General features: G+C 37.1%; 1 protein-coding gene across 4 annotated transcripts; it reads right to left on the bottom strand.

The window, feature by feature from the left end:
* Window positions 1-354: 354 nt before the first annotated feature.
* On the bottom strand, window positions 355-24239 carry LOC145463175 (AT-rich interactive domain-containing protein 3C-like). 4 transcript variants are annotated; one of them, XM_081446906.1, is made up of 9 exons: window positions 24176-24239; window positions 15809-15956; window positions 13298-13684; window positions 5642-5714; window positions 4701-4795; window positions 4519-4607; window positions 3831-4092; window positions 3418-3670; window positions 355-3245 (listed from the first exon to the last, which is right to left on the bottom strand). In XM_081446906.1, the coding sequence occupies exons 1-9, from the start codon at window positions 24181-24183 to the stop codon at window positions 3040-3042; spliced, it is 1521 nt and encodes a 506-aa protein (XP_081303032.1). In that variant the 5' UTR covers window positions 24184-24239; the 3' UTR covers window positions 355-3039. The 4 variants fall into 4 exon arrangements, with proteins under 4 accessions (XP_081303032.1, XP_081303025.1, XP_081303040.1 ...); XM_081446899.1 differs by lacking the exon at window positions 24176-24239 and adding an exon at window positions 22192-23209; XM_081446914.1 differs by lacking the exon at window positions 24176-24239 and adding an exon at window positions 17107-17790.
* Window positions 24240-25599: the final 1360 nt, after the last annotated feature.

Below are 25599 nucleotides of genomic sequence, written 5' to 3'. Positions count from 1 at the left end.
TCTTCCTCAAACACAAATCCAAAATGACCGGTGATTGTTGCGTTTTCAAATTCCTCCGGCATAGTGTGGACGGAAAACATTTGATGCGTTTGGAGAGTGAAACCTCCGTTTTCAAATTGCTGCGGCGTAGTGTGGAAGAGACCCTACCTTAATGAGCATACTACTCAATCATTATTAGAGGTTCCACCATTATTGTGGCCACACACTAAGAGCGTTGAACGAACTCTAGATCACACTTACAAAACCAAGCTTTTTTCATTTTTGTTGCTTTTATTTGTATAAGTGTACATATACACAATCCTTCATTATCGACGCAGTTATAAAAATATTGACACAGGATCGATGCATTCAGTATATATTAAAAAACACCATGGTGTTTGAACAAATTAACAAAGTAAAAGTGAAGGAACCTTTCATATTAAAAACGTACAGTCTTGAAACAATATTTTCATCGCGGTTACAAGTAATATTTTTCTTTTTTTTTTTTTTTTCTTTTTTGAATTTCCTATCTTTGCTAACATACTACACGATACACTAGCTATCGAAGCACAGTAAATGGTGGGCAATTCAAACAAAGTCAACTCCGGCATTGCAGAATCGTTCCTTCTACAGACAAACTGAATTCAAGAACAGTTGCAGGAACAAAAATGTCTGCATGCTATTGAAGACTCTCTCTTCTTGTTACGGATACCAATCGCGGCCCCTGTTGGTTAAAATGGGAGCTGACTGTGTTTACGAATCCCACTTGGACTGTACCATTACTTCATCAACACTATGTAGGGGAAACGAGCCTAACTCTATGAAGGAAAAAATTGGATTACGTAGCTTCCTCTAGAGCACCTTAAAACCTAAGATTACAATTACATGGGTTGACCATGATAATATGACGACAATCTAAGTTCATTTGTTAATCTAGGCACGCAACGTGTGCAAATTTCTTTTAACTGAATGTGAACCAGAGACTACCTTGTTATGTGTACTCAATATAGCGTATCTTTTAGATTCGTACTGAAGACAGTCGTGTGAGTAGTTCAGGGGCATTCCATTTCATTCTTAGGAGGAGGCGGGGGGGGGGGTGTATTTGACGAAAAACAACCTACGTAGGGAAAGTGATGCAAATTTCTTTTAACCGAATGTGAACCAGGGACTACCTTGTTATGTGTACTCAAATATAGTGCATCTTTTAGATTCGTACTGAAGACAGTCATGTGAGTAGTTCAGGGGCATTCCATTTCATTCTTGGGAGGAGGCGGGGGGTGGGTGGGGCGGATTTGACGAAAAACCACCTACGTAGGGAAAGTGGTGTAAAAGATCCTAAACAACCCGACGATTAAAGAAAATCAGAGCTTCTTTTGGGATCTTTTGCTTGTCTAAAACGTTTTAACAGCACGTTAAGTGGAAAAAAAGTATTGCCAAACGTTAATGTGAACAAAAAATGGTATTAGTGAGAATAACTGCACAGCCTTCCCTCACCCCTAAGGACATAAAATGGTCCGCCACCGATTCTATGGATAAATTACTACACAGTCGAGGGTGCTAAGACTGTAATTAAAAAGATAAATACATATCAAAGAGCTTAACATGAAAAAAAAAAATAGTGAAATACAAGAAGCAATTTTTCGATATAACCCAATCACGCAGCAGGACAAAATGCTAGGGTAGAGCTGATGACATAGCAACCGCACTGACTGAAAATAAACGCGGGCTCGACCTCTTGTAGAAATAATTATTTATCTGAAGAAAATGTCGCGGCAAACAATACAGATGTCATAACACCCTCAACGCAACAGTTATGGAGATTATCCTCTTAAAAGAAAGGCATTTAAATAAGAATTTTTGATTATCTTCGTTAAAAAAGTTTCACAATACGTTCCCGAAACGATTTGACCAGGTTTAAAAAACGCTTTTTAAGGGCATCGTTTAAGTAATCAAGGAAAATATTATCATCGTAATTCAGATTTCTTTACTTATTTACAATGGTGAATGGATTGTTTTTTTATAATAGAAACAACGAGTTGGCCTTCTTAGCAACCCTGATTAGAAGATTCAACAACAGTACGAAGTATAATATTTTCATTGACGAGGAATTTTCCTCGACTTTTAACAGTACAAAAAAGTCAAAATATGACGAACTTTTCTGATTTATGTGAAATCAAATTCTGAGCTTCCGTAATCAACTGGACAGGAAAAATAATCTGAAACCAGATACCACAATCACACGTTTTGTCTCAAAACACTCGAACATTCTTGTCCTTGCATCGTACTTGCAAGGCTAGGATACAAAAACGCTACAGTGACACTACACTATAAAGTTAAATCTTACATAAATTCTTGCTTTGTCGTGAATATAAGGAACAGTGAAAATTTTCTTCGAAATTAGGAGTATGAAGATCGATAAATAGTATATTGAATAAAAGATATCACGAAAGAACTTAATTATGTGATTTAAAACGTGTTACTCCAGCAACGAATCATGTTCAACTTGTTTCTAAATAGAGCTTGGCTTGAAAACATCAGCAACAAGTTTGGACCTCTCCCAGTAATTTTCTCTTGACCAACTAAGGGGAGGTTGACCAGGAAAATCAAATTCCGGAGGGGGCGAGGGTATGTAACTAAAATATAAGTTAATTTGACAAAGCAAATGGTAGCTCAAATTTAACGAACGAATATGCTAAAATAATTCTGATTGAACTGTCAATGAAGCAACTTACATGGTCATGTGGTCTTGCAGAAATAAAATTGCAGTACTTTACGAAATATTACTTTTCTAAACTCTACTTTCTAACAGGATTTAAAAGCGGTTTTCAACTGGCTCTCGAGAATGAAGCTCTGTGATTGGTTCAGTAGAAGAGCTGTTCTAATTGGTTCATAATTTATCAAACCAATCAAAGCCAACATACGGGATGTTTGATATTCGACCATAATTGAAACCGACCTCGGTTTTGTCCGCCTTACCTTCATTTTACGAGAGCCACCAGAAAACACTTCGTAAGCCTATACACTGTATTATAATCGACGAATAAAAATACCATAGTTAAGTTAGTAATCTTCGTTACTTTTTGGAGAATCCGGTCGATTTTGCCGCGCAAACAAAACTCCTTGATACACGACGCCATTAAGTTCTACAGACACCAATAACGAGTTGTCGCTCACTTGGTCTAGCAAGGTCAGCGGCAACTGCCGCGGCTCCCGGCCGCGTGATCTTTCTGGATCGGGAAACTGGAACTGACCGCTCTGAGCCATACCTGGTTGACACAAAGAAAATTCGAATATTAGTCCACAGCCACAGGCCATTTACGAGATACAGTTTTTCTCTGTATGAAAATTAGTCTTCGAGCGAAAGAATTCATCTGAAAATGTGTATCACTTTCCATATACATAAACTCCGTTTTTTTTTTTAAGTTAAATATTACATACCTTTAGGCTGAGTTTGTATTTTAATATGTGTCCAAGGCAGCTGAGTCGGTGTTGGTTTATTGTTTCGCTCATTCACAGCAGCAAATTTCTTGACTGGTGAACCACAAGGAGATGTATCGGAAGGGGAGGAGGACACGCCCCGTGACGTCACTTCCGTCACGCTAGAGGAACGTTTTGGGCTGTACTGAACTACGCCTGGAGAATGCAGCATAGCAACGCCGTTGTTGCCATGGACTGACGGAGGCACGTGCACCTTTAAAAGGAATGATTAACATGATTTAAAATTGAGATTCTACATTATTTAATTTTTACCATGATTTCATCACTATCATCGCTCAGAGCGCTGGACTTACAAGTCTACGACTGGGAAATGAAAGTAAAGTGCATTGTTGTCCTCTCTGAAACAAACTTACATCATGGTTTGATGCAGAGGGGCCTGGACTCGACCGGTGAGAGATTCCAGGAGAGCTGCTGTTTCCTGTAAAAGCAGGCGGCGTTGTTGTAGGACTGGGGCTGTTATAGACATGTGTACCATCTGAAGGCACAGCTTGAGACAGGAATGAACCAAACGATCTGCGACTGTCTCGCCGGTTTCCGTCAATTGCGGCTTGAAGTTCGGCTGGAGAGGACAGTTTCTTCTTTGAGCATTCATAAGGATAAAGATATTTCATGTATCTGTGGTTGAAAATGGAAAAGTGTAAAGATTTTTAGTTAACTTTACACACAGTGTTCGTTTTGAACTTAACGGTAATGGTACAAATCCGGACTAGTACATCAAGCTATTGTATTTGAGTGGACTGGGCTTTCAATTCGAAATCACAAGTCGTAATCAAAAGAATACTGGCGTGACCTCAACATACCACGCAAGCATCAGCATCAGATATTCTGTTGTTTACTTTGGTTGAAAGAAGTAGATGTGCAAAGTATTTACAGCAAGCCTCCAAAATATATTACCACTCTTTGCAATGATTACGCTCCCCACAGATCTTGTTGTACATCTCCCAACTCGTGCACTTCGGGAGAGCGTGGCGACCCGAAGATATTTGAAATTCAGTACGGAATTCAGCAATCAGCATTTTTAAACAACCTTTTTCTACTCACTGAGTTCGAAGAGTAAACGCCGCACTTGTTACTGATGCCGGCAGACTAAGGCCTTTAATGATCTCTCGCCATATTTTCTTGTTTATAACCTGAGAGAAAAAATTAAAAACACCATGAAGTATTTCGTACCCCAATGGGCCGCAGAACACAAAAAATTCTGAAACTAATTTTCCACCTCTCACCTCAACAAGTCCTCCTTTTTCAACGACCAGCTTGAACAGTTTGAATAAATCTAATGTTTGTTTTGCCATTATAGGAACTCTGTTAACGGGAGTGCCTGAAAACAAAACAGAAAAAACATCATAAGGAATTTACAAACCGCTGAAACCACCAGAAGACATTCTCAACACGGGTTGCACAAAAAGGCGCGAAATTCTGCAAGCGCAGTTGCGACACGTGATTTTACAAAAAGAAATCAACCAATCGTAAGAGGTGCTTCTCGACGCGGGCTGCCAGAAAAGGCGGGAAGTTGACTGTATAAAATCTAAACTTGCGACTACTTTTTTGTCGGCGGACTGAAAATCAGAAAAATATGCGTTCACAACGCTCTTTCGCTTTGAAAACTGCTGCAATTTAGTACGAAGGAAAAATATGGAAAACCTTGTGGCCTTAAGACGCGTCTTAGTGGCAAGTAAGTACAGGTTTTAACCATTTGACTTCACGATGTCTTACGACGTGACCTCTGAGCACATTCAACCGCATGGGAACTTGATAGTACAACAAAATCTTAGTGTTTGACAGACTAAAGCTTATATACTTAAGCAGGGTTTGTGTTTTAATCCCGGGTTTTAGTCCTGATGCTTGAAAAACCGTCACTTGTAAAGAGAAACTAAACTAATTTTGTAAACCCGGCAGGTCTTGTTTACGGCTGGGAATTCATCGCTCGCGGGGAAATTCGATAATTGGAAATGGAAAAATCGCTGCTCACGTTTTCAAAATGATTGATTTTTATATCCATGTTAATCTTTGTCATTTTGAGATATCCTTTCTCTCTCACAAGTTCCTGTTATTTTTCAGCGCTTTTCCGTCATACCAAACAATTGTTGTCTGATATCCTTCGCTGTTCTGGACTTAATGCCATAAAAATGGTAAATTATTACTAAAATTTTACAGAATAACTCACCTCTTTTCTGCATAAAGGAAAATAAATCATCCAGGAATTCTTTCCTCTCTGGTTCAGTACCCAATTCATACAACTAACAACAAAAAGCAGTAAAAAGGACACGATTATATGAGACATAATCAGGAAATCCATTTCTCTCTGAGTGTTTACTTATTTGCTGCACTCTCAGAAAGTTCACATGAATTGAAATTAAGCAAAACACAATTGTAAAGGCATTTGATACCACTAAAAGAGATGCTTATTATTCGGTTTATAATAATACACATAGTTTGATTTAAGTAAATGGGTTTTCAGTGGTAAGAATTACATGTACATGTAAGTAAATTACATGTACATGTAAGTAAATGGCATTCAGTCTTAAATGGCATTCAGTCTTCTTCCAAACCAGTGCTCTCCGGGGTCCCGCAAGGCTCAATTTTGGGCCCTGTATTATTTTTACTGTATATAAATGACATCTCTTCTTCTGTAAAGTCACGTCTACGCCTCTTTGCAGATGATTGCATCCTCTATAGTGAAATCCGTGAAGTACAGAACTGTTGGGCTCTGCAGGATGATCTTGAACAATTGTCACTCTGGTCAAACACCTGGCAACTTAACTTTAACGTCAAGAAGTGTTATCAACTTGGTATAACGCGTAAGAAAATTCCAACTTTGTTCCAATATTCATTGGCTGGCCAGCCCATTTCTAGAGTTTCCTCAGCCCAGTACCTTGGAGTCACCGTGACAGACAATCTGTCCTGGAACGAGCACATCAATCAGATCTGTAAAAAGGCAAATTCTACTCTTGGGCTACTGCGTCGTATTCTAAGTGGTTGTGATACTAAAGTCAAAGATACGGCGTATCGCACGCTAGTCCGCCCAAAACTCGAATATGCGTGTTGCGCTTGGAACCCTTTCACCAAACAGAACATCACTCAAATAGAGATGGTTCAACGCCGAGCAGCAAGATTTGTATTAAATGACTATTCAAGATTTAGTCATGTTACTCCAATGATCGAACATCTTGGTTGGGACTCCCTTGAAGATCGACGACTCCTCTTTCAAACTACTATGTTCTACAAGATCTTGATGGGACATGTTGGTATTAGCTTTCCTCCTGAAGTCCGCGAAATAACAAGGGCCACCAGATTACTGAACAGTCGTCCTTTCCAACAAATCCGTGTATCAAATGATGTCTATAAGTTTTCCTTTTATCCAAGGACAATAGTAGCATGGAACAATTTACCTATTTATGAAGATGTTGATATAAATAATTTTAAGACTATTGCTCTTGCAGCCATTAAATCTTTTGTATAATGTATATCCAGACGTCCTAACTTGTCTCGACGAGATTATACTTAATCTATTTTATCTTATCTTTTACTAACTTATAATTTTTATTGTATATATACATATTGTAATTATTTATTACGTGCTTTTATTATGTTATTTTAAACTCCTAGTATAGTTCCACTGTTTAAGGAGTATACTTATTAAAGTTTTTTAAAAAGTTTAAAGTCAAACAAAGCTATTTTCTTTAACATCTACATATAGACCCGTCTAGGTAAAACTGCTACTAATACCTTGGACCTATTTTGGCAAATTTTCCCCCAAGGAGGTGAGTAAGTAAAGATAACTTCAACACAAATTAACCTCCTCTAGGCTTACAAAAAAAGATTTAACACAGAGATGGAAGAGAATGAGTACGCAAGGAAATGATGGCAGCGCTGATATTGTTTCACATATCAGCCATGGCTTTTGTATTTACCTTTTCTTAATCTATATTATCTGGCATAGATTTGTCAGAGATGCAAAGCAACAAATGACACTTAAGGTTCATCCTTTTCAAATTTTTTAAGGTCTGCTAGTAAAGTTAAACTCAAGGTAATTAAAAATACCAAAAAGAGTTTAATATAAAAGCACTGTAGTAGCTAGATAGCATTTAAATTCATTTCCATTTTAAAAAAATCTACTAATAAAATTTAAAATTCACACAGTAAACTGGAAGATAAACACAATCAAGTTGAGAAACTCAGCAATATCACATACCAAGAACTGTAAAATAATGTTCCCCAAAATGCTGTTTTTATCAAATTCATTAACAAGTGTGGGAAAATAACAAGTCTTTAATATTTTTGTTACCTATTAACCCTAAGTTGTAATAAAAATTAATTATTATCTTGTTGTGTTTGTTGTTTATTTTCACTTCAAATGTAATTAACCATGAAATCTGAATAAAAATGTCACTTTATTGATTTGGAAGTTTTCAAGCACTTTATTATTTTAGGGCATACTCGGTTATATTTAAATAGAGTGGCACCTTGAAGCCAAAATGATAATATTGTGCAGCAATATTTTAATCGTTCTTCCAACAAGCTTTATTATTATCACACAATGAGATACTTGTAAACATACACTGTACATGTGTAGTTCAAAGCTCAAGTTCCATGAGCAAGTTAAAAATAGAAGCTGTTATATTGAAATATACAAGGAGCAATTAATCCTTATACAAGATTCACAATTTGGACTTTGTAAAACAAGGGTATCAGCACCTTTTATACTTCTAGAAAACAGACTGGTTTAAAATTCAGTTAAAGTTGAGATCAGTTTAGCATGATTCTGTAAGTTGGGAATCACTGCTTTCCTTTTCAATTCTTGCCACTTGAGGGTCAGTCATAACTATGGGAAAGTTTCAAACAACTTTGCAAATAGTGAAACATATAATTTTTGAATGTCTGACAAATCTACAGTGTGCATACGCCGTATCTGTACAGGATACATGGTTTTGTATCATCAGTACTTTGGGTACCTACTCTGTAACAAAATCTCCTTCCCTGCTGTGAAATGCATTTTCTTCTTTCTCTCACATACACTACATAGTGATATTGACAGTTCGGCATTATAATGAAAATAAACTAATGTTATGGTTGGTTTTTGGTTCACTGTAAGTCAACTTGGCCTGTATTGAAATCCAAGCTGAGTTATTAATGACATCCACTAAGGCACTCAGGGGTGATAAGTATGTTAGCAATATTTTTGCTGATGACATAAAATTAGATCAAATTTCAAAGATCTTTGCAAACAGATACATGAACTTTAAGTCTGTCAGTGAATAAAACAAGTTGCTGGTGAGCAAGGAATATTTAACAAAAATAAATTCAGACCAGCCAAATCACACACTTTTTAAGTGTCTCAGGATTTTTAATCTTTTCTCATAAATCTCACGAGGAAGGCTCTTTATCTCATGCTTTTTAGCAAAGACTTAGTATGAAATTTGTATTTTAGTGATGTCAAGTCATATTTCCTATGCTCAGGGGTTGGCAGGTCTGTAAACATTTGGAAGAAAATTGGAAAACTGTGCACTATTTTGATTGCACCCTTTAATTTATCGTCTCGAGTGATTCAGTCTGATTGTAATAAAACTTGAAAACATGCATGGTTAACTCAAGCATGTACATGTTTTAGTATCCAAACAGGTTATCTCTACAATTCAAGTTAGACTAATTTGATTTGAAATATTGTGTTTTCTTAAGTTCTGACTTAATCCTCTACGGTAAATTAATCTCATTATTCATTTTATCTGTTTGGTTCCTTAGCTTTGAAAGTTATCATAGTTTGAAGGGGACTCAAGGTTTTCCTTTGATCGGCATCTATGAAAACACGACTATTTTGCCTAGATGGAACATTGACTGGTAACTTGACTACAGGTATGTTATTTGTGATCACACCATTAATTTAAAGAATGGGTCTTCCAAGGCAAGTAATTACAGTCTACCACAGAAAGACTTCCTTTGATGTTCAGTTAATCACAACATTGGTCAGATTCAAAACATAGTTATTCAGAGAATCCCTCTAATGACCCAAATGTCTTGGACGTATCACTAAACAGACAAGTGTAGTCAAATGGCTAATAAGACAAACATATATATAAATGTACTTGTAATGTATATACTTGCATGCATGTTCTTAATTCTTTAAATACACTGTACAGAAAAACAGTCACTCTTTCTCAGAGTTAAAACTTTTTGACTTCCACAACAGAAACTGAAAGCCAAATATGATGATATTGGATTTAAAAATATACGTGATGCCCTTCACTCAAATCACAGCTTTTTATAAGCCGTAAATAAGATGGCAAAAATATTCTAACACGTATGTGGGTGATACAATTAATTTCCTACGAGATTGTTATCAGTTCCAAAGGAAGTATGCAGCAAACTCTAGTGAAGTAGCATGAAATAACTTGAAGTAGGCTGTAAATTTGTCATGCCACCGGGTCTTTTGAAATCCTAATGAACTGGCGGATATTTTTAACTGCTCCTTATAAAGATATGCATGTCTGCTAATTTGAGTGCTAATTTGTTCAATTTGTCTGGCTGTCAGCACAAAAATGAACAAAATTTTGTATCAAGTGATCTTTCATAAGACACAAATATTTTTCCAACTAAATTTATGTAAGCAATTTGTGATTGAAGAGATGAACATCACAACACATAATCATTTTGAAAGTTGATGAAATTGTTTGACTTACACCACTTAAAGAATTGTTTTCAAGTATGCCAAAAATTATTAATAATCTTTTTAACGCATTGAAAACCTTACCTAGTTTCTTTCTGCTGTGAAACAAACTGAGATTTTTTTTTATCATCGGTAGTTTCTTTCAATATTAAACTTATATCATCCTCATTTGCTGCAATTTATGATATTGAGTTAAACAGTTCAAAATAGAAATCCATATATTATATACTTGTGGTTTGCAAGCACAGATATACATGTATTACTGGGTATTCTTTGTTATCACACCAATCTCTGTGAAAGTATAAAAGACCACATACAACAGAAACATGACTTCAATGAATGAACGTGTTCCATTGAGTCCAATCCTTGATGTTGTTGGCCTAAAGGACTTGGAACAAGGACTACCAGAAAAATCATACAAAAATTACTCAAGTTAAAATTAGGACAGAACTGAATGTCAATGACAAACCAACATTTTCTTGACATAAGTATCATTATCTTAATCAAGATTCTGGAGTTCTTAGCATTCCTAACATGATATTGATCGTTAAATTGGGTTTGGTATAAATTGATTGTATTTTTAGCCAGCTTACCACCATTTTTTTTTTTCTAGAAGAACAACAGTTTAATATAACTATGCCTCAAGGGATTAATGCATAGCTAAACCTAAGGATAAAAACATGAAGTTAAAATAATATATCAGTTCAATAAACTGATATCAAAGTAATCTGCATTGGAATTTTAGCATTTTGTATGTGGATTAAAAGACATATTCAATTTAGGCACCACTTGTTTTGTTTTTATTAGTAACAGATTCCTCAGTGAAAACCTTATAACACCATTTTCTGATCTTGTCGAAGATGAACTGTGATATTGTTTACATGTAGTTATTGCATGTTTAGATCATTTGCCTTTTTCTAACACATATTAGCAAACATTCACACATAAAAGCTACCTATCAAATTCTGCTTTTGTATGTCAAATAATTTGGGAGCAACTCTGCTGCACTTGACATATGCCATACTGAATAGGCTGTAATTAAAAGCTGAATTTTTTTTTGTAGTCTCAACTAAATTAAATATGCAAGATGGATGAAAAATATATGAATGATTTCCAGCTACATGTAGAAATATATCTTTACAAAGACAACATACGCTATAGTAATAATAACAACTCATAGCTAGATTTAATAGATTTAAAGTACATTTGATAAACAAGAGTGGAAAATGCAAGAATAAGTTTAACCCAAACAAAAAGCTGCATTAAAAAAACTGAGCACATCCTACTCAAACTTCAGCCTTCAATAACACCTTAATAAGTTTTGAGAACTCTACACTCATCCAGTTTTTTTTTCCCACAAGAATCATTAATTCATATGGATGAAGGATACAGGATTCAAAAATAAATTTCTAGAACGTTTGGGTAATGTCAATAAATTTCCAAAAAAATTAACTATGTTAATAATTGGAATATAACCATCTTTTCTTCTGACTTTGTTTTTTTTCACAAAGCATGGTTGCCTTAAGTTTCTTACATATGTAACAACAAAAAAAAAGTAACAATTTTATTCAGATTTGAAGACAATGCTTTTATTAAAAGGGAAACTACGAGGAATATGTTACAAATATGTAAGAAGATTAAAGGCTTAATTAAACTGAGCCAAGGATTATGTTGAAATAAAAAAATATAATGTGAGCATACGTGTGTATCTCAAATGGATGCTAAATTACAATCATTTAACAAAAAAGGAAAAACAGCGGGGGTATCACCTCCAGTAAATCCAACAGAAGACTTCTTCCTCTCTATGCAACTTTAGACTTTTAATTACAAAGTAGAATTGAATGTGGGGCTTGTTTGTCCATGAAAAGACACAGGATGTTGCATCTGGCAACACTTAACAATTATCTACCAAAGTGGGGTAAATATCCTGGGCTGTTCATAGAAACCAAGTTTAATAACTGGCAATATAATTTATGCCACACTGGTCAGTGAATAGCCAGCTTGCTAGACTTCTGTCTCCAAATAGAATGTTTAAAGGAGTCAGCAAAGGTCATATGTGGTTTTTCAAACCTGGTAAATACTGCACAATATTTCAAGTCTACTAGCCAATCACAATGTGCCAAAAACTACATTAGAGCTTAAAATGACAGGCTGTATGAGTGACAGGTGGCAGGTCAACCTGCCACCCAAAAAGAGCTGTAATCTTACTTCCCAATTGCCAAAGGCCTATATTAACTCTGGGTTGTTATTAAATATTAATTGAAGGCAGTATTGTTGAGTAGCTCATATGTATCTTCGTAGGTTACAGATAATAACAAGTCATTGCATAACCCTTGGGCAGAAGTCAAGCAAAAAATTCACTTATGTCACCGTTTACTCTTCGTTATAACAAAACTTCTCATTTAATAATTGACTTTTCCATCTTTGACTGAATTTCCCCCTGGTCTCGATTTCTTATGACAAATACGATATTTCATTTGGCCCAGGTGATAAGCCCGGTATGCAAATTTGTATCATAGGTTAATTAAAACTACACATTCTATGACCCACTAATTCAATAAAGCCGATATTCGCGCGGCAAACTCCCAAATCACCGTTTTATCAAGGCCAGTATCATAACTTCTACACACCCTTATAATCCTACAATCGCAATTTGCAATTTATTCAAAGTTCCCAGATTATTTTCTTCACCAAGAACGGCAAAGATCGCGCTTGGGAGCGGCCTCCGAAATGAAGAAAATTAAAAACGATCGTTGTCAAAATGTCACAAAGAAACAAAATAGTCGTGTCAAATACGCCGGCAAAATATGCACCGCTACTCATAACTCAGTTTCTATTAAAGAGCGATTTAGAAAGAGAGATTAGCGTCGAACGACAAAGACGCTAAAAATATAAGCTTTATTGGAACTCGGAGCGCCATTGAACGAAGGAATTCAGTTCAATACAGCACGGGAATGAATAAATCGATTAAAGCCGCGAAAGCTGAATTTGTTTGGAACAATAATTATTAATATTCGCTTGAGATGTGTCACTTTTTTACGAAGCAAAGTTGATTAATGACGGTCCTCAAGATGTAAAACCAAAAATGCTTTGGGCTTAGCATTTCTGCTTGAAAAATCAAACACTTGAAGGGTTTAGAAAGGTAAATGCAGCACTTACTTGCTTGAATTGCTCCTCGAACGTCCATTCGTGAGTAGGAATTCTGTCTATCCCGCTGACACTGTTGTTGATGTAAGTTTCCACCGGGGAAGGGGGCTGTTGATTCTGCACGCGAGCTCCTTGTTGATACGGTGCGGCCTCACGTCCACTAGAAACACTATCAGAGTCCGTATCGTAATGTTCTCTCGACTTGAACCTGTCCTCTTCAAAGCTTTCCTCCTCCGTTTCCTCTACTTCCATCGACCGTTGAATATCATCAAGTTCCGCCATCCGGCTCTCCACGGAACCGCTCGACAGCGACGAGCGATGCTGCTTGAATGTGTGCGGCGATGATGGTTCCCGCCTGCTCTCACGGTCCGTCCGCAGTCCATCTCGATCGGCGGCCGACTGCAAGAGCATTTTACAACTTTACAAACACAGGAAGAGATGAATGAGAGAAACGCGACCTCGGGCTACGACATCATAAACACTTTCCATTTTAATTAATCAATAGATTAGCTATCAAATGAAAATGCAAATCAGCCGACGACAAAACACGGACTTACAACGCTACGCTGCTGCTGTTGTGGTTGAGATGACCCCTTTTCCATTGCTCCACCGTTCCGCTCTACAGAAATTTAATTTTAATAATCACGGGGGTTTCATAAAAAGCCTATTTCCTGGAAGTGATACGTATTGGCCGACAAAATTTGCGAAGACATAACTCGACCAGTTGGAGTTCAAACATCGAATGACACATCTTTGATGGGGCATTCCATTGAAATCAACAATTACGACATGCGCACTACCCGCCAAAGAGATTCGATTTCTTATTGTAATTAATTATCACCAATTAAGTAAGACCACGTGACTCGAACTCGACGCGCCAGTGGAATTAATCATCGCATTTATTAATGTTTTTCTGGAGATTACAATTAATTCTTTCCCAAACTAATAAAGGAACGTCTTTCAATCAGCCATCCCCGAGCATTTTTATTTGTTATGCATTCAAAAATTGTCAACAAAAGAAATTGAAAAGGTTTGTCTCGCTTGGATCTCGTTTTATTTTCACCTGAAATCAAGAAATTGTTGTTGTTCTTACCGTATTATTATTCTTCAGCTTTTTACCCTTAATAAAAGAAACAGAAAAATTAATCATCTCTGTTTTCATGTTTTGAGCAGCTTTGATATTTAAAAAGTCGAATTTGTCTCTCCAATTTTCGCGTTCTTCGAAACATTGATTTTTTTCAATGAAAACATATTTTACTTCTCCATTCTTCACAAGCTCAAAGGTTCGATTAATTCAAAAAGCGTAACTGTGTGATATTTTTTTTCGATCGTCAAACAAGAATAGAATTATTGAACGCAGCTGCGAATTTTAAATGCAAGAGCTTGGCGATAATTAATCAAGTAATATCTCTCTTTCCTTATCTGTGACTGTTTTCACGCGCTAATAATAATGAAAGCTTCCACCCGTGCGATAAGAAAACTTCTTTCCTATTAATACTTGTTACGCCAGAATGCTCCAATTAGAATACAAAGCTAGACCTTGTATCTATTTTGGTGAAACGATCTTTTATTTGTCTTGTTTTTTCCTGTCAGATAAACAGCAACAAAAATGTTAATCTCTCGGCTATGAAGATTAGTCAAGATCTTTTCAATGCTCGAATCTATATAACCCTTTATATTTGTCAATACGCTAACAAAAGAGTCGGATTTGTAAAGGTTTTGACATTTTCTGCGTTACATTGCGATCAGCGAATTTATTGTTACCAGGGAAATGTACATATTAAATGCAACAATTTTGAAAAATAAAAAAGTATGATTTTCGTTTGTAAACATCGGAAGCACTTATGTTTGTCAGCCTAAAACTGATATTAAAAAAGCCACAGGGAAAGGAAATGCCAAATATTAGGGTGTATTTTACCTCAACTTGCGTCCAATCAGATTGATAACTTTCCATGGCATGCTCCGCGGCGTAAAATCCATATAAGATACATTTCAATTTGCACCGTCAAAACAATTTAGTTTGATGAGCTCCTTACTGACGCAACTTGGATAAGCAAACTTAATAGCGATGGCCAACATTTTCCTAATGATCGCAGCTTTTTATTAATCACAGGCAGTTTGCCTTAATTCTCCCCACTTTTTTAAAAAAAAAATATCGGATGCAGCTCAGAAATCGGCTTTGAGAAATACTTTAGCAGCAGAGCAACTTCCTTCGATGATCTCAGTGGAGGCCATTTAATATGATAACAGTTGAACCTGCTTACACCAGTTAAAAACTTTCAAAAATAAAAGTTACAATGAACCGACAATGGAATCGGTCTGAACTCTTCCACGGTCCACCACCACGCTAGCTCCGGTCGGGCCGTGCGCGAGTAGCACATGACAAAGAGGAACTTGGAGGTATAAAATGGCACAATTTGACATCTCTAATCGCCATACAATACCAACACCGTGTGTGCATTCAATAGTGTTTACATAGGCGCAGTGAAATAAAATTGCGGCTCTCTCCCTCGGTAAACTCACCGTTGACTCCGGGCCGTTGCGTGAAGGCTTCGTGTGATGAATCCGTCCGCGATAGGCTGACAGAATTCCAATGTAACTATCGGCGGCTGAATATTTCGGGCCACCGAAGTCATCTTTCGAGCCGAACATCTCGGTCATAATTCGATGACTAAAAAGAAAGATCAAAATTAATTTGTCAAGCGGTACATGCGCGCGGCTTTATATATATAAATTTTTTTATATCAATTCTCGCCGCAAATTAAAAACAGGCCAGGTGTGGCATTATTTACAAAAGGACTGAGAATATATCTTTAAATCAAATCGGGCCATTACCTGTTACGATATTTGGGCTTCAAAAAAAACCGGGCCGGAGAAGATCGGTTGTATTGTATTAAACACTGCGCCAATGGCGAATCGCCATGTGCACAAAGCATGGTCTTTGAAAGGTGTTAAATACGTTGATTGTAGCCTGTGGGTTTCAGGATCAAATGCCCTATCTATTTAGCATTGTAATTTATAAAATAATGAATTTATTTTATTCGCAAAATGGAAGGTTTCGTAAATATGTCCCCCGTCTCGATAGCAAATATGCGCGCGGAGAAGAGATTAAAAAAGTAATAATCATCAGAGAAGAAAGATGTTCATGCGAGAGGAAACGAATACAAGACCTTTAACATTTACAAAAGCTACGATATTGGTAAATGTAGATAATGCGATTTTCCAAGGGAAAAATAACGTGGTGACGTCATTTAAGCGGCGCGAAAATTAATATAGCTTATATTCCTTTAAGATTCTCGCTATTTGCTGATGAATTCGTAATAAGTTGACCTGCTTGAAAGAGTTATTTAATTCGACAAATGAGAATATGCGGGTAAACGTACCGGATAAATGGCGAAATTAAACGTGAGTTTTTTGACATGCTCTTCTCTCTGATTTCGAACCTGTGCACAGGTTCTGTTTTTTTTTGGTTTTTTTTAACAGTTTATTGTGTAAAATAAACGGTAAGAGGCTATTAACTGCTTTTTTTAGACCATGGATTCATAGCCAGGTTTGCTATCAATCTTAGCCATCTCCACATTTATATACGCTACTGGAGTTTATAATCCTATCTGTGTTGCTGCCGCTACTCAGTCAAAACTCGGATTAAACCGCAGCCGCTCGGCTTAATTGGCTTTGTGAGTACCAGGATAGGGCCGCGTAGAGGACATTACCGACCGACGCGACTTCTACCTGGGGGCATGACGCGTGCGGACTAATGTAAAGGAGGTCAAGTCTACTGGGTCAAGTTATCTAAAAAAAACCATGTGACTTAAACTTACCGCCTAAAGCGAGAGAGGTCAACTGTTCTGCGCCAGAATAAGAAGTGTGTCCTACTTGGAACAATGTCAGTTTACTTTATGTCTCTGAGTAAAGTTATTAATTAATTCTCCACTGTTCAGTAGCCATGAATAACCTATACAATTAAGCCTTATCGACAGATGCTGTTGCTAACATCCCTAAAGAACGCGCTCTCGCTACGAATTACCGTAACAAACTTACACTGTACTGATTTAACTGTTGTCATCGATTTATCGCGTTACCTCAATACAATCAGTGTGTCAGAAGAGCCGTTAACTGCATCAGTGCAAACCAGGCCAAAAGATAAACTGGTGAACGTGCCCCGCTAGCTGGCGCGCGCCTCGAGCAGAGCAGATTGATTGCAAAGTGTGGCACGGGCAAGTGGCTCTTTTGTGGCACGTGGACGTAGGAGAATAGCCAAAATAATGTCGCTGGACAGGTAGCCGCCGAGGTCCCGTATCAATATCGTTTTTTTCAAAAAGGCACCAGCCGTAATAGATATCTACACCTGTTATTGCCATTAGATAACTTTCATTATTAATCAAGACGTAGACAAAATAGCAGAATATAATACCAGAGGCAAGTTTATTTCAACATTATCCAATAGGAGCTCTTTCTCCCGTGCTTTGTCTTAATTCAATTTATTATTTTTGTACAAGACTGACACAGTATATTTTCTTTCAGACCAAACCTATAATTTTTTTTCCTTTCTAACAGGATTAGGACTCTGTCCATCCATTTTCATGCGTACGGTCAACGAGAAATGTGACGTTCTTGGTTGCATGTTTTATGAAAAACTAAAAAAAAATATCCATTTACCGTAACCTAATTTTGATATGAAGAATTCTTTGTCGGTAACAGGTTGTTAAAAGCGGTTAAAATAAGGTCAGGATGCACCTGAAAAAAAAAATTGGTTTGAAAGTAAGGGGCTCAGTCGAAAGAGCCTTGAATAAGGATCGGATAATATAGAAGAGTCTTATAAACAAACAGCTGATGTTTTTAATTTTATGAAGAAAACTGATCATGACATAATGCATTGAGGTTATTGAGAATCAATATTGAGTGCCAATTTTCCTTGTTACCTGTTCATTTTTCTTGCTTTTACGCCAGTTTTGTACTTTATTAAGCCTGTGAATTTAGCATTTGAACTGCTGTTTGTATCAAGCAGCTTTTCTTTGAATAAAAATTGGAAAATCTAAAAAGAACCGAGCTTACATTCTTCCACGCGCTATTTACGGGTGGCGTGAACATAATTTTGCATGGAGAGTTCTCATATTTCTTTAATTCCGATATAGGCCCTGAGGGGAATTGGAGACCACTGCAAGAACACCAACTTGAGCACTGTTGAGCGTAATTTGCCAAGATTTCTACGAATTTCAATCATAAAGATACGAATGATACTTTGCGACCGCAACTTATTAACCGTATCCTGCATTTTGAATTTTCGAAGATGCCTCTTTGCTCTAAGCAAATTCGACGATGATGTCGCAGCCGGTCAGTTTACCTATTTTGAAGTCAGTGTTTTGGCTGCACTTGTGCTGGGCTCATGGAGCACTTGCAATAGCTGACAATGGAACAATCACGAATAAATGCATGAGGTATGACTGAACGCATTTGCCAACCTAAAGCAAAATATATAACGGATTGTCCTAACATTTCACTGGATATCTTTCAGTAGTAATGAGTAAACTAACTTAAAACAGGTTCTATTCTCGTTGATTTTCGAAGGTCCCGGGACCGGTAGCGCGATAAATTAGGCGTACGCGTCCGATAACTAGGTGTTACTCGTCTAATGTTGGTAGGAAAGTTACCTGAAATTGCTTTGTTAAGTTGGCACCTAAACATCTACAATATCGGGGCTTAATGATGGTGCACTAAAAGAAATAACGGGCAGGTTTTTTGAGTGGTGAAGTAGCACATTGAAAATGTTTCACTACACTGACTTCAAGCTGACGCCGGGGGTGAATTCAGATAGCATTTGCTATTGGCTATGTAAGTGGGAGTGATTGCATGAACGTGATTGCATGGGTGAATATGGTGAAGAGAGCGGTCCTTTGCGTTCCAGCTATCAGCTCTGCAATTTTCCCTTAAGGGCCACCTGTTCGCCATTTTAGAGGCTTTTAGCGCTCACAATAATGCTTATTACATGTAACTTTCAACGAACGAGATATGAAGGAAAATAAAGATTTTGAACACAGACAACCACACAATACAAAATTTAGAGAAACCGTTGACCCATACATTTTTCAATTCAGAAACCTCGCTCAAGAGAAATGTACGTACCACACGTCACTTGAAGTCAGCTAAACCAAATGAGCTAGTCCTCCTCAGGGCCAGGGCTGATATAGCTAGGGCCCTGAAGTGAGTCGTCTGTGAGTAGTTGACATTGGCAAGGTCTGGCAAAAATTTCCACTGTGCCGTTTTGCCATATTATAACCTTTCAGTTGGTCTAGGTTATCTTTACATAGTGTGGCAAACTTAACAGGAAAATCTTGTTGTTCATTGGTCGTGGAATCGGGACAGAAACTTCTGAGAGGATACACTTAATACTTTGATGTAAACTGAGAAGAATGGCCGTTTTATTTTTTACAAGTCTTCTTTCAAAAATTGCATCTTTACAAGGCTAGTGTCGTACAAGACGTCTCAACCTTTTTGGGTAATACTTTGTCTTTAGGTCAGTTTAAAACGGTCAATATAAATTAGTATGTAATTTAGCAAAACAGTACACGCATTGGCATTCGATTAGACGTCTTATATTATCTGTCTTTCAGCTGGATTAAGGACCCGTTTTGAACCTCCGCAAGAAAAGCATTCACTGAATGAGATTTGCGCGGCTTTCAAACAGAGGACAACGGTTCCAGCCCTCAATCTTCTTTTCGTCCACCTTCAACGTTCTAAACCACCTGATTGCTTAAATTAGAACATCTTTTTGCCTCTGATTATTTCATATTGGTAACACTTTGGCAACTTCTAAAAGCGTTGGCAACTTTTGCTCGGCAACATTATAATAAAGGACAACTTTTGGTGTTTGTTTTGGGCAAGTTTAGTCAGACGACCTTGACGCAATCAGGGGCACCCAACGACCGTTTTCTCTCTAATGCTGTTAGATGCTGTTTTACGCTATCTGGAGTACTTTTAAAGCTCTGTAGGTTAATTTTAGGTTGCACTAAAAAAATTTTATCTCTTCGGATATTCTAGGGGAACTTGAGTATTCTCGAATTTATTAGGGCTTTTTAGTCCATTTCCCGAAAACCTTAGGTCTTATCGCCTTTCCGAAAATGATAGCTGACCTTTTTTCGGTACCCAAAACGACATTTTCAACAGTCCGAAAACAACAGACATTAAATTTCTCATATCACGAAAGTTCGAGGTGCCAATTCTCTCAAGAAAGTCAGAGGGGATTAAAGGCCTTCCGAACAGATAATTTACCGAAACGATCCGTTGGGTGCCCCTGCGCAATGGGTCTGCCGGGACGACACATAAAACAGCGCAGTGTAGTACATCTACTGTAGTAAGACAGGCGAACCAAGCTTAACTTTGTAAAATTCGTGGCTCTGCACGTGGCCTATAAGGTCCTATAAGCACTCGTACATTTGTTAGCCTAAACAACGAAAAATGACTAAACTCGTCAATCACATATATACCTAGGCGCGACTGGACGTATTACACCTGTTCAAGGTAAATATGACCCTATTTGATCTGTCAACGTACCTGACAAGCCCAGACAAAACTGAACATGTGTCAGTCTTAAGGGTCTTACTCCTTCCCAGTCGTCTGAGAGGTCCATTGAATGGGCGACAGTAAAGGAGTCACGAAGACACGAAATAGCTCATGGGAAGGAAGAAGAGGAGGGAAGGAGACCTCCCATCACCCCTCGTGCTCACACTCTCTCTTCCATCGATTTAATATTCAACGGAACTTTGAAACGACCAGAGACGAGTCAGTTTTAGGATATAGAAATTATTATTATTATTATCATTATCATCCTGTGTGTGCTGTACCTAGCAAGGTTATCTTTTGTAGTTCACTGATGCTTATTTGGCCGGGAATTTATTATTATTATTATTATTATTATTATTATTATTGTTATTGCCAATGAATATATGAAAGATAACTGTGATGATCATGTCTTTGTATTATTAATATTATTATTAATATTATTATTAATATTAATATTATTATTATTATTATACTTTAATATTAATGTTACAGGCTTCTTAATGTATATGCGAACTCCAGCGTGACTATTCTGTTAAAAACACAAATATTTACCGAAAGGTTATATAAATGGATTTTAAAAGAATATTAAGGTCCCATGCCCTCATCAGTTGTTAGTAAGCCGGACTACAAAATGTCGTTAGTTAGATTAAGGTCGATTTGTCAGTTGCCAGTTAAAATTTTCGTCTTTTGTCAGTTGTCAGTTAACCACATTCAGACCCTCTTTAACCTTCCCACTGGATGGAAAGCTAGTCCTCAGCATTGATCATTTACCTTTGCCGATTATTTATAATCCTGGGTGGGGTGAAGCACTGTAGTCTCACTGTAAGCCTGAAATTCTTGTACATTCAGTCGGCGACGGCTTTCGTCAACTCTGGTGCACTCTCGAGAGTTTCCAAGAGTTTTCTCTCGTTTGCCCGCTGGCTATCGTTCGCTAACAGTTGATAAACTCTCGCTTAATTTTCATCTCTCGTTTAATGCCTATCGAAAACTGCTCATACGAGCTCACGTTCATTATCGTAGACGGGGTCTAGTCTGGTCGCCATTCTACGAACATCATTCGAAAAACGTAAACTGAATTTAGAGATCAAATATATGTCAACTGAATAGTTTCAGTGAAAGGTTGTTTCCACCTTCAACTATTAAGGAAACGAGAGTATTTCAATAGGCTATAGCACCAGGGGTCTAGATCGTCAATGCATTAACTTTTTTTAAAAAAAATGCCAAAATAATTATTATAAAAAATAATTCATTTCGACAGTCTAAGTCACCCACGCTCGCTCTAAAAACATTATTAATCTAAGTTAGTCTGTGAAAATGCTCGATTCCTCTCGTCCAGCGACACTTACCTAACCCTTCTCTTCTGTAGAGGGAGCATCTTCTCCCAGTGACCAGGCTGGCGACAAGTTGCGCGTATAATCTTTGAGTTCAGTGAAAACAATCAGGGTAAACAATGTTTCCTCGTGTGCGGGGGCTTTGGTCACTTTGGTCACCGGCGAGGTTGCAGCTGTTTCAATGTATGCTAAATAAAGCAGGTTATCACAATAAATTGGCAAATTGTCGCTCTTTTGAATGATACTTGGAGCTGAACGGTTTCTTCGGTACCACAACAATAGCCCCCTAAGTATGACACAAAGTACTTTGAGAGGGACCTTCTCCCAGCATTACGATGGGGATAAAATTACTTGAGTGTCCTAATAATTTTTAAGACTCATTTGAATACTTGCGCTGTCAACTGTGCCCAGCGTAATTCATATTCAATAGGGCTTTTAGTGACAAAGAGAGTTTTCCTTTAAACTGTGTTCATCCGGAACTGTTGAAAAAAATGATTATTCTAACGAAAAAAATTGTTGAAGACGGTGACCAAGATCTATGAAAATGCGACCAAACATGGAAGATTGTCGATAAACATATACAAAGTGCACCTGTTGTCCTTAATTTGTAAAATTTGTACATTAATTAGCATTTTTTTTTTCAGCCTTATGAGTGTTTGTAATTTTATTATTTAGAGTCGTATACCGATAATTTTGAATGAGAGCGTAAAAAAAAAAACCTTTCTCTGACTAAGTTTCTTGATCTTACTGGATATAAATCGTCTCTTCTGCATGACTGAAGACGACAGATATTTTACGTATACCAACAGAACTAAATATGTGTGAAGTAAACATTGAATTTTTTTTCGGCTTAGTCACAGAACCAGTCTTTTGTTTGCGGATTGATTAACCCGAAAGCTGCTTTGTAACGGTATAACGTTTCCGCAGCAATGCCAATCGCTATTTATTCGCAAGGATGTGAACTTGTAGCTGTTTGTATGACAGATATGATTGAGTGTGCGCAAAATTTTTAAAATTGAAATTGTTCTATTACTTGGGCCTCTAAAAAGGCTTGACTTGTGGCACATTCATAACATCTTTTCAGGTCACCCATGGTGACAGATTCAAGTAAATTTCTCTATCATTTTTTTAAGAAAGGTAATTTATCTCTGAAAACTGGGTATTCATGGAATTTTTATAGTAAAAATATTGTTAAATTTCAAAACGTATATTTTCAGATTATTTCATCTGACCGATGTCATATGTTAATGTTATATATTCTCGTCACTGTAGCTGGGCATAAAAAATGTTATTTATGTCGTCGAGTAAAAGAGCTGAGTTGATTGTGAACCTGAACTTCCTCTAATGCCGTGAAAAAAAGATACTCTGAACACTGGGTATTTATGGAACTTTTACGGTAAAAATAAAGTGAAATTTAAAATGTATATTTAGCCTTTTCAGATTATTTCACTTTCCGATATCATATGTTAATGTTATGTATTCTCTTTACAGTAGCTATGCAATAGAGTTATATTTATGCCATCGAATAAAGCCCGTAAACCTTGAACTTCCGCTAAAATGAAACGAAGAGAAAATAAAAGATAAAATATCTCCAAACCTCGCTATCATCTACATTTTTATAAATATCAATTTGTTATCATAAATAATTCATCTTTAATCGTACCTAATACCTATCGATGTTGGTTTGAACTGAAATTAACCATGCAGTGCGCATTATCACTGAGAATTTTTTTACAATGGTATTTTATTTTTTGCTGGTGTCCAAATTAAATAGGTGACTTGCTCTGGATCTCTCTGTAATTCAAACCTTCAGCATCAAAGTTCACAGGTTAAACCAGTTACTAATATAAACATTTTTTAAGCGACTTCATGGCACGTTTTCAGTCATGTTTCTTGAGTATCCTTTGCGTTGTTACAGCGTGAAATGACAAGTTATATCTCTGCTGTCCTCAACTCGCAACTGAGATTGAGTTAATTTTAAACAACGAAATATACTCACCCAGTCATAGAACCTCAAAGCAGAGTTTACAGCTACGAATGGCTGTAGGGCTTGAGGAAGCTCTGTAAAAAAAACCTATTAGGTGTATCAAGCCGCTATAAATTTATGCTCGCGCAATAACTAATCAATCCTGCGCTACCTTAAATTATTAATTAGCCTTCTGGGGAACAACACGACAGTACAATTGCATAATTAAATTTGCATTCGGGATTCTTGACTTCTTTCGCTTGCTGTTATTCTTCTAATGACTTAGTTTATACGAGAGAGCTGTTGTACACGATTAGTTAGCAGGCGTTACAAGTTACACAGCTGGAGACTAGCGATTATATCAAACAAAAGGAAACTTTTTAACAATGGAAAACAACTGTACGATACGTGGGGTTGACAACAACAATAAAAAAGACGATCGAACAGAACGGAGGAATAATAAATCATTTTGTTTACCCATATCATGCAACTTCTGGATATCAGGTAACTTTTTGCAGACAGGGTTATCAAAAGTACTTCCAACTTACTACTTTCCGTTGGTAATTTCGAGTTACTTAATGCAAATTAAATAGCGTACTTTTTTCGAATTTCAAATCGCGGTTAGCTAACATTTTCGTCAGTGATTGCACACAAGGCAATTTGCCGTCATGCAGAACCAACCCAAAAAACAGTGCTTGAGACGTTTTCGAATGAAGACGTCCTCAGAGCGATCGAGAGTGAGCTTGAAATAAAAATTGTTAAATTGTGAATGGCCACACCATAGATACCTATTGTTCTTACATCATTTTAAACGACCTCACATTGTGCTCATTAGTGATGGCTGCGGGATATTTTTTTATTTTGAGATGAAATTTGGCGCGATCACGGGCTCCTGGTGGGATTCTCGATCCTTGTGTGTCCGTGTTCATGCCAAATTCCATCTGTACACAAAGCCACTTTAGTTTCACAATTTACGTATCCTGAATTGCGTTTGTTGTCCCCTTCCAGAAATTCCATTCAATCTGTTAAAACTAACGACATGGATACGAGCACAGTCCTCTGTTGGCAGCGCTCCGGGTTGTTAATCTATCGAGTAATCGAAGGACTTAAAAAGAGGGCTTTTTGCAGCCTGGAACAACTGTTTGTAATATCTTTTTTATCTATATCATGAAAGCCATGTGGTATAATATAAATCATGATTTTATTTCGCTCCCATGACTTTTCGGCCATTATGATTGAATCTGGGAGGAAATTGGGTTATAAAACCCGCTGTCAAATTAGGCAACCCCAATATTTGGCTCTGATACAGTATGTTTCTAAGCCTAGTAATTTTAAACAATGAAGTACTTCTATCACCACATGTGCATTGAGCCATAGTAGTCGGAAAGGAAACGCGTGAAATGAAGCCCGGCGAGCTCGGCAAACTTCTAAAGAGCAAGGTTTATATTGGAATAAGC

This window comes from Orbicella franksi, chromosome 1, assembly GCF_964199315.1.
Source record: "Orbicella franksi chromosome 1, jaOrbFran1.1, whole genome shotgun sequence".
NCBI classification, from domain to species: Eukaryota; Metazoa; Cnidaria; class Anthozoa; order Scleractinia; family Merulinidae; genus Orbicella; species Orbicella franksi.
Note: the sequence above shows the minus strand (reverse complement) of the source record. Positions and strands in the feature narration are given on the sequence as shown.

What these genes read in the sequence shown, in the direction of transcription:
- LOC145463175 (XM_081446899.1), bottom strand. Translation starts at nt 22,220, where the DNA reads ATGCTCCCTCTACAGAAGAGAAGGGTTAG. An exon ending in GCAACGGCCCGGAGTCAACG is followed by an intron (nt 13,685 to 15,808) that starts GTGAGTTTACCG and finishes ATGCTCTTGCAG; the next exon opens with TCGGCCGCCGATCGAGATGG. An exon ending in TTCCTTTATGCAGAAAAGAG is followed by an intron (nt 4,796 to 5,641) that starts GTGAGTTATTCT and finishes TTTTGTTTTCAG; the next exon opens with GCACTCCCGTTAACAGAGTT.